The sequence below is a fragment of the Rhinopithecus bieti genome, unplaced genomic scaffold, assembly GCF_001698545.2.
Source record: "Rhinopithecus bieti isolate Rb0 unplaced genomic scaffold, ASM169854v2 scaffold_19482, whole genome shotgun sequence".
Classification (NCBI taxonomy): Eukaryota; Metazoa; Chordata; class Mammalia; order Primates; family Cercopithecidae; genus Rhinopithecus; species Rhinopithecus bieti.
In genome coordinates this window covers 201,415-213,441 of record NW_016809768.1, presented here as the reverse complement: position 1 = coordinate 213,441, position 12,027 = coordinate 201,415, and the positions used below count along the sequence as shown (strand labels likewise).

General features: G+C 46.7%; 1 protein-coding gene across 38 annotated transcripts in view; it reads left to right on the top strand.

The window, feature by feature from the left end:
- Positions 1–12,027, top strand: part of LRRFIP1 (LRR binding FLII interacting protein 1) — a 98,312-nt gene that overhangs the window by 54,063 nt on the left and 32,222 nt on the right. For 30 of the 38 annotated variants that reach the window (XM_017890345.1, XM_017890341.1, XM_017890340.1 and 27 more), the window contains 4 exons: positions 5,985–6,020; positions 6,813–6,938; positions 8,820–8,891; positions 10,937–11,107. In XM_017890345.1, the coding sequence (XP_017745834.1) occupies positions 5,985–6,020; positions 6,813–6,938; positions 8,820–8,891; positions 10,937–11,107 (405 nt within the window). The remainder of the gene's footprint in view (positions 1–5,984; positions 6,021–6,812; positions 6,939–8,819; positions 8,892–10,936; positions 11,108–12,027) is intronic. The other 8 variants (XM_017890344.1, XM_017890333.1, XM_017890326.1 and 5 more) reach the window with 1 other exon arrangement.

The following is a 12,027-nucleotide window of genomic DNA, read 5'->3' as shown; positions in this document are numbered from 1 at the left end:
TGTAGTTCTTAGAATGCAGAGGGGTGTCTGTAGAGTCCAGGGCAGTTCCCTAGGGGATGTGGTTATGGTATCCCTTGACTGATCGTGTGGAGGATAGAAGAACGGTGAGTACAGGCAGCATCCCTGGTATCTGAAGAGAGCCTGGGAGACAGAACTAAGCTAGCTCATTTCCATAATTTCTAAAACTCATGGTCCTCTTATACTGAATCGGCTCCATTTCTGCTTTCCGTCATGGGACATTAACACTATTGCTGGTATATTTTGGATCTCCTGGGCCAACAGAAAGTGCTAGTGGGTGTGTTTGGCCTTGTTGATGGGAAGAAGCCAGGAGGGCCTGGATGGGACTCGCCGGTCCTTCTACCTGGGAGGCACGAGCAGCAGGTCTTGGGCAGGGCCTGGAGTAAGCGTGGTGGCAAAGGTGAATGACCCTCCAGTCTGGCCTTCCTTGGGGTCACATGGAGCAGGCAGTGCTCTGAGGCAGGGAGTTTCAAATGTCACAGCTCTCATTCCTGGTTTGGGACATCTAGCTGGCCATGTAAACTTCTTGTGCCTCTCCTGGAAAGAGAGGGGTCATGATTCCCTCAAAAAGCAAAAACAAAGAAACAAAGAAAAAAACAAAACAAAAACACATGGTTACTTTATTTCTCCTTGGCTGGGGTTAGCCAGGGATGGGATACAGTTGTTGTAGCGAGAGCTCATGGGAAATGCTCCCAGGCCGAGGACTTCATCGGGAACATGTATCCAGGGCCAGTATGAGTGAGGACAGAGGACAAGAAAAATATGAAGTCAGACAGGGTCAGCCCTGTAGGCTCTGTAGGGAGTCCCGCCCTGGGTTTGGGAGACACAGGTGCACAGGTGAGCATGTCATACCCGTTACAGGGGAGGGAGGGCTGGTGCCCCCCGAGGGGTGGAGGGAGGGCAGTGCTATTAAAGGGCAGTAGTAACCAGAAAGAAGGAAGTGACTGCTTGTCCCACTTCGAGAAAATGAAAATGCTTCAGTGTCCAGAGACCACCACCAGGGTCAAGACCTAAAGTTTTCTCCACCCACTTGGTCCTCCCAGGGTCCTTGGGAAAGCAGAGAGGGCATCGGCCCCATGTCAAGACAGACATAGAATACTGTTCTCACCTCATTCTCATCTTCGTCCATGCTGTGGATGAACTGTTTTCTTCCTCTCCAGCATGGCCAGGATCTTCTCCTTGAGGAAGTTGTGTTTCACTCATTCACTCTTTATTGAGTACCTAGAATGTTCCAGAAACAGGGCCGTTGTATGAGAAATGCAGACTTGCCCCCGCCCTCATGGGACTCACAGATAGGGGGCAGATGGAAGCTCATCGGGTGATCACACATGGTGTGAAGCCCAGCAGCGGGGGTGTGAGGGGAGGCAAAGGTGCCTCCAGAGAGCTAGAATCCAGAGGTTTGACGGCCCAGGCTTGGGCCATACCCAAGCAGAGTGACTCCACCTGGTGAAGCCAACAGGTCTGGGTCATCCAAGCCCCAGAATCCCACTGGGAACCTGGCAAAGCCACCACGTTTCTGAAACATCCATCAGTAATGTCCTGAGGGGAGCCCGGGTCGATATCTTCCCTTGTGTACTCAGAGAAAACAGGAGCAATGAACTCAGATCTCTGCCCGTTTGAACTAGAAAAACAACACTATTTTGACTCATGTTTTTTGTTGCACAGAGAGGCAGGGGCAGGGACCAGGTGGAAAAACGGGTCTTGAATTATAAACACCAGAGTTCAAAGATAAGTCATTCAGGGTAAAGTGCATATTATGGATTTATAACCAAAAACTGTCACTGTAATGATAGACTATGCTATCATTTAAATGTGAAGGAAATTTACCCTTAAAATCAGTGTTTTCTGAGCAGTGTTTGCTATTAATTTGTGTCTCAAGAGGGACCTCACAAGGATATTGCTTCGGTAATCCCTTTTTCCACCCAAGTCTGCTGTTGCCTGGCTGGACACTGGGGACAGGTTCTTTTTGTACCTGAGCCCTTGAGTAGGGTCTCTCTGGGCACGTGAACAGGTGCCACATATTCTTTCTCTAGGAAAATGGACAGGCGGCTAGAACATGGAAAACTTGGCATTTTAGCCTCACCAGGCATCGTGTGTACAGGAGCCTAGATAGTAAACTCCTTTAGACACAATGTTAGAAGTTTGGAATTAATAAAATATTTAATGTGCTCCTTGAAGCGTTTGTTTATGAAAGGAAAATTGACGTAAACTAAACTTCCACAGACGTGTTTTAGAAGTGACTGTTTCCAGTAGATTTTTAATGATGTCTTTGTATACACTCAGCTGTGACTATAAAATATGACACACATACTTTATAAACCTGTTAGTGTGCAGTTTTCACCCTGACCTGAAATGTTTAGTATCACTCACAATACGAGAGTCATGAAGCTAACAGGCTGCAATGTGTGCAGCGCTGCTGCCCTTCCCATGCAGGAGGCCACTGTCTGCAGGGTCTGGTGCTTTCCCGTCCTGGGCTAGGGTGGGTGAGCAGAGCAGCCTGGACTGCCTGCAGCCACCGTGTCCTCTGGACCCCTCTCTGCACCATGCCCACCTCCTCCGGGTCCCCACACCATGTCATGCAGTGGCTGTGACAGTGTTTAAAATCCTGTCCTGTCTTAGATTTCTTAGTCATTTTAGGGAGGAAGTGCTGTGCTTTATGTCAAGATGAAACACAACACCTGATTCCTTACCTGGCTCTGCTAGGGCTTAGGAAAGTGGGCTTGTTAAGGTGGGCTCCGCTGCCTGCAGCGTCTGTCCGGGCCTGGCCCCTGCAGCTGCGACACACCGCCATCTGGTGGACGCGAGTGGGGCTGCGTGGCTTTCCACGGGGCGGAACAGCCTTCCTGTGTTTCAGGAAAGCTGATAAATTCCTTTTTCATTCAGAAGACACACATGAAATTTACTCTGCTGTGTAAAACGAGACAGGTCAAATGTTCACTGCCATCGCCTTTCATCAAGAGCTTAATTTTTAATTTTTCTCTGCATGGTCTCTACTTAAAAATATGCCCAGATTTTATTTTGAGTCCTTTACATTCTTCGGAGCAAGGACTTTTTTAAAATGATAGAAACAGCAAACTATGGCTTTTGGGGGTTTTCCCCTTATTTGATACTTTACAAATTACAAAAACAGTAGGTATAGACGGTTACAATTAAAACCATGCAGAACAAAGATGTGTTAAAGCCCTGTCCTCCCAAAATCAAAGTTTATGGACCACCTGTTTATTCTTTCTCAGCTTTCTTGCAAGAAATACCAGAAAGAAAAAAAAGACTTGGGTAGGCCCTTCTTTTACGGGCACAGATACTTTTGTAGGTAAAGGAATGCATTCCTTGAGCTTCGTTTATTTCTCCACAATATTTATCCATTGCTGACCAGCAGCCAGAAAACATTCATTTTACACCGTGGAGCAAAAATGCTGCAGGCTTTTCAGTGGTAACTTGGCAGTCTATTAAACTGGATTTTCATATCCCACCAAGAGTTAAACTAGCCTCTTTATTTTCATCTTATTAGTATTTGTTCTACAAACTAACTTATTCTAAGGGATAAAGGCTTTGGGCCCAGGAGATTTAATGAATTTATTCTCCAGGAAACTAAGTGCTAGATAGTTCACATTTCCTTGTTATTTGAAATTTTATTTATTTTATTTTATTTGTTACATTTTTTTGAGACAGAGTTACACTCTGTCGCCCAGGCTGGATTGCAGTGGCATGATCTCAGCTCACTGCAACCTCCGCCTCCTGGGTTCAAGAGATTCTCCTGCCTCAGCCTCCTGAGTAACTGGGATTACAGGCGCATGTCACCACACCCAGCTAATTTTTGTAATTTTAGTAGAGGCGGGGTTTCACCATGTTGGCCAGCTTGGTCTCCAACTCCTGACCTCAAGTGATCTGCCCGCCTCGGCCTCCCAAAGTACTGGGATTACACACATGAGCCACCGCGCCTGGCCTTGAAATTTTGATTTGAAAAACATTTCAGGAATATTTTTATTCCCACGTGAAGAGAAGAACCACACTTGAATTGGCTCCAGTCATCCTCACAACTCAGAACATGGCTGCAGGGCTTCTGGGGCTCTGCTAGATGAGATGGTGCCCATCTGATCAGAGTCTGCCTTGGTACCCGTCTGATCAGAGTCTGCCTTGGTATGCATCTGATCAGAGTCTTGCCTTGTACCCATCTGATCAGAGTCTGCCTTGGTGCCTCCAAGTACACAGTTAGGCTGATGTGGCATGCACATCTGAAAAAATAACTCTAGATGTGCATTTTGACACACCAGCAAATGCAGGTGGTATGGGCTACAGTTGGAGAGAGCCGTCTTCACTGCGGTATAGCTGGGCCGCACCCAGCGTGAGACATCAGGACATCAGGGAGGAGAGCTGTAAACAGCTGGGATTGTGGACAGCTCCCATGAACACATGGTCTAGGCAGGGCCTTGGGTGGGTCCTTAGCAGCTGTGGCTAAGTGGGCAAAGGGACCACCCCACCACCACCCTGCCCACAGGGCTTATTTAGCAAAGAGGGGAGAGAGGCCAGCCTGCCCCTGGCTGCATCCTACTGGCCTGAAAGATGTGGCCTCTCTGCCCCCATTTCCGCTCCTGCTCTTGGAACACAGGAGACTGGTTCAATGAGAGTAGAAAGTTTATTTTTGAAGACCCGGGTGTAGGGTGGGTGGGTGAGACCGTGTGATGGCTTTGGGAGCCAGGCCGCAGGGTTTAGCTTGGATCTGTTGAGTAGAAGACCCTTAAACATGGCCACCCTGAGCTAAGAGCTGGTCTTGGATTTTGCTTTCTTCTGGATTAACCGAGTATTTTGTGGGATTCCATTTGATCCCTTAACTGGCTGACCAGCTGTGACTCCTGGTTATGTTGTTTTAGTGCTGCTCCAGGTGTCCTTGGAGGAGAAGTTGAAGGTAGAGGGAGTTTGCAGGAGGGAAGGTGGCGGTTAGTGAGCCTTCCTGGTGGGGCCGGATGGTGAGGGCAGGGGCATCTGGTCCAGCGTGGACTCGGGCCATAGATGGAAAGTGGTCATTTGGAGGTCACCATCTCTCTGGCACCCTGACCATAGCACCTGCACCCCTGTACTGAGCTTCTGGTCCCCGGCACCAGCGTCTGTGCAGATCAAGTGTTGGTGAGCCGTGGCCTTGGCAGCTCTCCATCAGGATTTCTCAAGCTTCATTCTGAATTATCTCTGTGTGAGCTCACAAGGGTGACTGCAGAGTCCCAGGTCACTGCTCAGATCTGCTGAATCAAGCATATGGTCTGCAGTTGCCAGGCATGTCTTTGGCTGATTTTCTGACAACCAAAGTGAAAAAGTTCTGAGCTACAGGAAGCTGGGTTGAAGACATGATGGGGAAAACATGATTAGTTGACAGCTTTTCCCAGAGAGTTTGGAGACAAACTCAATCTTGGTAACCTTCCCAGTGGGTTTATGATAAGAACATTCAATGTGCAAAAAAAAAAAAAAAAAAAGACAGCACCCCAGGTAGTTAATATTTGTTTAAACAACCCTCCCCCCCCCTGAGCCCCACAAAAAAAAAAAAAAAAAGGAAAGAGAAAAAAATAAGCCCGTCTTTTGTTGGGTCCTGAGCCAGGAAAGAAGTAACCCCACTACCAGCCTCTGCCTCTTGTCCCGAGACATCCTCGTGGTGCAGGGCCATCTCCAGGGTCCGTTCCTCACGTGCACCCCCTCTTGTAGTTCCACAGCCTGCTGTGGGTCCCAGTGAGACTCCTACCTGAGGACAGGAGAAGAGGGTCCTCAGGGACATCCAAATGAGGACAGGAGAAGGGGCCTCACAGATGTCCAAGTAGGAGAGGTGGGAAAAGCCAAATTTGGAGGATCCCACTTTTTTGCTTCTAAATTACGAAGGAAGCGAATGTTTTGTTTTTTGTTTTTTATCGTTCTTAGCCCCTATCTTCATGTTACCCATTTAACGCTTTTAAAGTATTGAATATGTTGTCCATTTTCCTCTACAGGTGGAAGACAGACCGGAAAAAGATTTTACTGAGAAGGTAAGGAATCGTTCATAAACCTAGAGGGTCCCGAAAGTTGTGGATGAAATTGATAAGAAAATGTGTTGCTTGGTCTTTTTAATAAAGATGTTCTCCAGTGAGGGAATGGACTAGAAAGCGGCCCACCTAACCTGGCATCACCTCCCTGTACGTAGGCCACCGGGAGTCCTGTCCAGTGTGCGTTAGACCCTGCAGAGCAGGGAGGCGTTTATGATGGGCCCCACCATGGAGTTTAGGGTTAATCCAGCTGATCACAGAGCATCCAGGAGGTGCCTGGAAACGATCCTCTCCTTATAGCTTACCATAAGTCCATGAAGAGCTTCCAATTTGGAAATGGAATTAAAGTAACAGTCCTGTGATGTTAGATTTACATGCAGTTTTGGTTTTGTCTAAAATCGCATCTGGGTTAGTCCGTTCTCACACTGCCATAAAGAACTTTCCTAAGACTGGGTAATTTACAAAGAAAAGAGCTTTAATTGACTCACAGTTCCGCATGGCTGGGGAGACCTCAGGAAACTTACAGTCATGGTGAAAAGAGAAGCAGGCACCTTCTTCACAAGGCCACAGGAGAGAGAACATTTGAAGGAGGAACTGTCGAACACTTACAGAACCATCAGATCTCCTGAGCACCCACTCACTATCGTGAGAACAGCATGGGGGAAACTGCCCCCGTGATCCAGTCACCTCCCACCAGGTCCCTCCCTCGCCTTGTGGTGATTATGGGGATTATAATTCCAGATGAGATTTGGGTGGGGACACCCATATCAGCATCTGATCCTCTCAACGTTCCAGGGGTCTCGTAATATGCCAGGCCTGTCTGCAGCCACGCTGGCCTCTCTGGGTGGGACTTCCTCTCGGAGAGGCAGCGGAGACACCTCCATCTCCATCGACACCGAGGCATCCATCAGGGAAATCAAGGTGAGATGCTCTTTTCTTAGACTTGGGAGAACCTTTTGTCAAAATCAGTCTTTAGATTAAAAAAAAAAGACTTAATTCATAAAGTTCTGGATCTTTCTTCTTGGTCCTGTCCCCCTCACCTCCCATAAAATATGGTGTTCTAACAACAAGACCCAGCTCACATAGTGTCTTCTGCAGGAATCTGATCCTACCCACTGACCCCCCAGCAGGGCGGACTGTGTACCGGCCCCCTCTGCCCCTCAGCACCCGGGGCATACCTTAGTGAGAGCACTAGGCACGTTGTGTTGATGCGCTTGGTCATCTCTGTGCTTCGTCGTCTCTGTGTGCTTGGTCTGCGTAGACATTCAGTCCACATGTTTGGACACGGCTTTACCTACTTTCACACGACCTTCCCCGCTAAGTGTGTTCCCCTTCGGCCTAGAACATGCCCTTTCCTTTCTCTTTGTAATATGCCTTTAGTAGATCTCATCTCTGTATTTTAATGATTTCTTTTCTCCCGCTGTATTGTAGGTATTATTCTCTGCTCTATCCTCAGCACCCAGGACAGTGCCAGGCATTTGGTAGCATTCCATGTGTTAGAGAGAAACATAGTGCTATTTGTTAAAGTACCTAGGGACAGTGCATCTGAAAACCTGAAGACTGGAAGGGAAGGTGAGGTGACTAGACCTGTGTCCTCCAGGGAGCAGAACCAAGACAGAAGCAGCTGAAAGGAGCCAGAATTGACTCTGTTTCTGAATTTTCTAGTGCTTTAAACTAAGTTTAAAAGAGAAGCTGCTCCCCCTGGGGATGTCTGAGCAGCTGCATGGCCATTTGCCAGGGAGGACAGATAGGGATTTAAGCATCCACCAGAGGTTGGCCGGGGTCACCTTGAAGGTGCTTCCAACACCTATGTTTTATAAGTTTACGAAACCAGAAGAGCCGTTTCCCATGTGCCACCCCTGGGCCACCTGCAGCTCCTCATTGCTTCCCTTTTTTTTCCTTTTTCTTTTCTTTTCTTTTTTTTTTTTTTTTTTTTTTTTTTTTTTTTTTTTTTTTTTTTTTTTTTTTTTGAGACAGAGTTTCGCTGTTGTTGTCTAGGCTGGAGTACAGTGGCGTGATCTTGGCTGACTGCAACCTCCACCTCCTGGGTTCAAGCGATTCTCCAGCCTCAGCCTCCTGAGTAGCTGGGATTACAGGTGCCCGCCACCATACCTGGCTAATTTTTGTATTTTTAGTGGAGACAGGGTTTCGCCATGTTAGCCAGGCTGGTCTTGAACTCCTGACCTCAGGTGATCCACCCACCTTGGCCTCCCAAAGTGCTGGGATTCCAGGCCTGAGCCACCGTGCCTGGCCTGCTGTTTGCCTTTCTACAGCAGAGTTGGTGGCAGTCCTGCTGTTTCTCTGCCCTTAGCTTGTGCGTGCCACTCATTTGTTCAGATACTTACCGAGAGGCTGGCTCATGCCAGATGCTGTTCCAGGCACCAATAATTTGGCAAAGTAGAGACTTGGAGCTCCATAAATGCAGGGAAAAAGTGTTGCTGATTTCTGCCTCTAGCATCTCACTGTATCTTGCAGAGTAGGAACTCCAAGTGCTTGAATGAATTACTGAATAGGAGTTGAAATAACCTGTACCATTTTCAGAAGCTCTATTTTGCCTGTTTTTTAAACTGTGTAAAATCCTATGAGATACACCAGGATTGCATAAAATCATGTAAAAATATCACGTGGGATACACCTGAACTTTAATCTTTAAATAGTGAAGTTTATTTTCCTTTAACACTTAATAAAAAAGAAAATTGGGTGCTCAGACTACCCAAATAGGAAGTACCCTGAAGTATGAAAGATTTGGGGAATCACCTGTTTTCCCTTGACATCATCTGCCTTTTCTGCCATTTCCCCCAGGAACTCAACGAGTTAAAGGACCAGATTCAGGATGTAGAAGGCAAATACATGCAGGGGTTGAAAGAGATGAAGGTACCAATTCACAGAAGTGTGGTCTCACCTTATTAACCCAACTTCACTTAAAAAAAACAAAATCCTAAAGAAGAAATTCAAAGTGCATGCTTACTGTAAAGAGGCTCCAGGTTGTAGAAGAACTCAAAATGGCAGGAATGCCGGCATGGGTGTACACTCACCATTTTCCCAAATGCATTGTTTGAACCAAGACTTGAAAATGTAACTCCCCAGTAGAAAAGGTTACTAACATACTCCCTGACGCATGTCTTGTACTCACCATCCTTCCCCTAGGCTTCAAACCAGTTTCTTATCTCCCATAGGCGTGTACCAGACACTTGAAGAAGGTTTGGTTTTCTCACTTTTGTTGTAGCTGTATACAAAAATGCTTAGGTTGATTTGCTTCTCAAAATATCTGATGTCTACTAATAAGGCCGTCCTCACGTGCCACACTTTCGAAACATCCCAATTATTTGCATCCTGTAAAATGCTGCTAATTGAAGTAAAGACTGACTGTGGCATTGGCTTTCTTGGAGCATGTGCACCCTGCTTTTAGAGTGTGCAGTGACTTCATTGCACCAGCCAGGAGATGTGGTTGCCCTGTTCCTTGACAGTAAGGTGATCAATCAGTGACTGTCTTTATTAGGGAGCAGCAGATTGTGGATCTGGAAGTAGGTGGCAAATCTGTTACTTCCTTTTCAGCCCCCCAGAAAGTACCTGAGAGGTCGTCTTTTAGTATCAAAGGGCACCAGACAGAGGAGGTGACATCAATCATGACTAATTCATTATCTTCATATCTGTCACCTTTCCTGAAAGGGGGAAAAATAAGACTCTGGCTTTCAATTCCTGAGAAAAAGGGAGCCCCTTGGCCAGGCGCAGTGGCTCACGCCTGTAATTTCACACTTTGGGAGGCCGAGGCGGGTGCATCACCTGAGGTCAGGAGTTTGAGACCAGCCTGGCCAACATGGCAAAACCCCGTTTCTCCTAAAAATATAAAAATTAGCTGGGTGTGATGGCGCACACCTGTAATCTCAGCTACTCGGGAGGCTGAATCAGGAGAATCACTTGAACCCGGGAGGTGGAGGCTGCAGTGAGCCGAGATTGTGCCACTGCACTCCAGCCTGGGTGACAGAGTGTGAGACACTGTCTCAAAAAAAAAAAAAAATTAAAAACAGCTGGTGAGGAGCCACTGAATCAACCAGAGACCCTCTGGTCCCACCTGAAACAGCTGTCCTGGTGTGGAGGTGCAGAGCTAGACCAGCACTGGTCCCTCCAGCCCCCTCGTAGCCACTGCTGCGCCTGAACAGGCAGCTCCTGCCTCTGCCTTTAGCTCTGCATGTATGCGCCCTGACGGTTCTGCTCTCTCTGTTCTGGAATCACCTTAGCCTCCTCATGTTGGGGACCTGCAAGGATGTGAGGCAAGTGAGGGTATTGCCATGCATATTTTACAGGCCTCTTTCTCTGGACTGTTCTTCAAAGGGAATGACCTTTGTCTTTCCAGGACCTACCCAGTGAGATCTGCATGCCATTTTCCCATGGGTCAAAAATCTGAAATCACTACTGCTCCTTTCCTGGTTCATAAGCCAGAGTAGGGCTGGTTGGTGGTCACTGTGGCTTGTGGCCCTGAGTAGTTATCTCAGCCATCACACACTGGCTCTTTCACAGGGGCTGGTCACACGCCTCTAGTGATTCTTCAGAAATCTGTTGAACAGCCTGACATCCAGCCCTAAGACACCATGCTGGGAGGATTCCCCAGCTACTGAGTGGGGCCAGAGACTCTACTGCCTCTGTGACAACATCCCTTTCCATACTGGTGTCTCGTTTGTTCTAATGAGTGTGTACATTGCTTTTACTAGCGAATTTTCTGAGCAATGAGAATTTGACCAAATTGAAAAGGGGAATTTCCATGCATTTGAAGTTGCCATGTGTTTCTTCCTCTGATCCATTTGCTCTAAGAAATACAGTCTAAGTTTAGGACTGAGGGTTTTTTTTTAACAGAATACTGAATGATTCTTTGTTTTGATTTTTTTTATTGCAATTTCAAAAATATGACCTGCTTTCCACAGGACTCTCTAGCAGAAGTTGAAGAGAAATATAAGAAGGCTATGGTTTCCAATGCTCAGCTAGACAATGAGAAGACAAACTTCATGTACCAGGTTGATACCCTCAAAGATATGATGCTGGAGCTTGAAGAACAGCTGGCTGAATCTAGGCGGCAGTACGAAGAGAAAAACAAAGTAAGCATTAGTATGATGCAGAATGTTAGGATAGGCTGGATGCAGTGGCCCATGCCTGTAATCCCAGTACTTCGGGAGGCCAAGGTGGGAGGCTTACTTGAGCCCAGGAGTTCGAGACCAGCCTGGGCAACATGGCGAGACATCATTTCTAAAAAAATTAAAACAATTAGCCAGGTGGCACATGCCTGTAGTCCCAGCTACTTGGGAGGCTGAGGTGGGAGGATCACTTGAGTCCAGAAGGTTGAGGCTGTGATGAGCTGTGCTGACACCACTGCAATCCAGCTTGGGCAACAGAGAAGACCCTGTCTCAAAAAAAAAAAAAAAAAAAGGGAGTGGTAGGGTGTGTGTGTGTGTGTGTGTGTGTGTGTGTGTGTGTGTGTTTACATGTATGTGTGGATATATCGTGTGTATGTGTGTATATATAATGTATAATTTACATTGTGTATTTTTGTATTTTTAAGCAATGGCTTTCCAGTTATCCAGGAAATCCAATCATCTGAGAATAAAAGTACCATACTCTTTGCCAAGTGACTTGAAATATTGATACATATAATTTCAACATGTAAACTAGAGACAGTTTTTCTAGGAGAACATGTAAGCTAAAATCAAACTGTGAAAAAACATACCTATGAAAGAGCCACCGTGCTCAAATAAGGTGCCATCAGATGCCTCAGGATTTTCCTGTTAATATATATTTTCTGATTTTTATTTTATTCTCTCTTAACACCATAGAGAAATAGTTATGAGTATCAAAGGTTTTAAGAAAATTATATTATTTCCTGCTGATTGGAAAAAGACACAGTTACTCCACTTAAGAATTAAATATATTGGCCGGGCGCGGTGGCTCAAGCCTGTAATCCCAGCACTTTGGGAGGCCGAGACGGGCGGATCACGAGGTCAGGAGATCGAGACCATCCTGG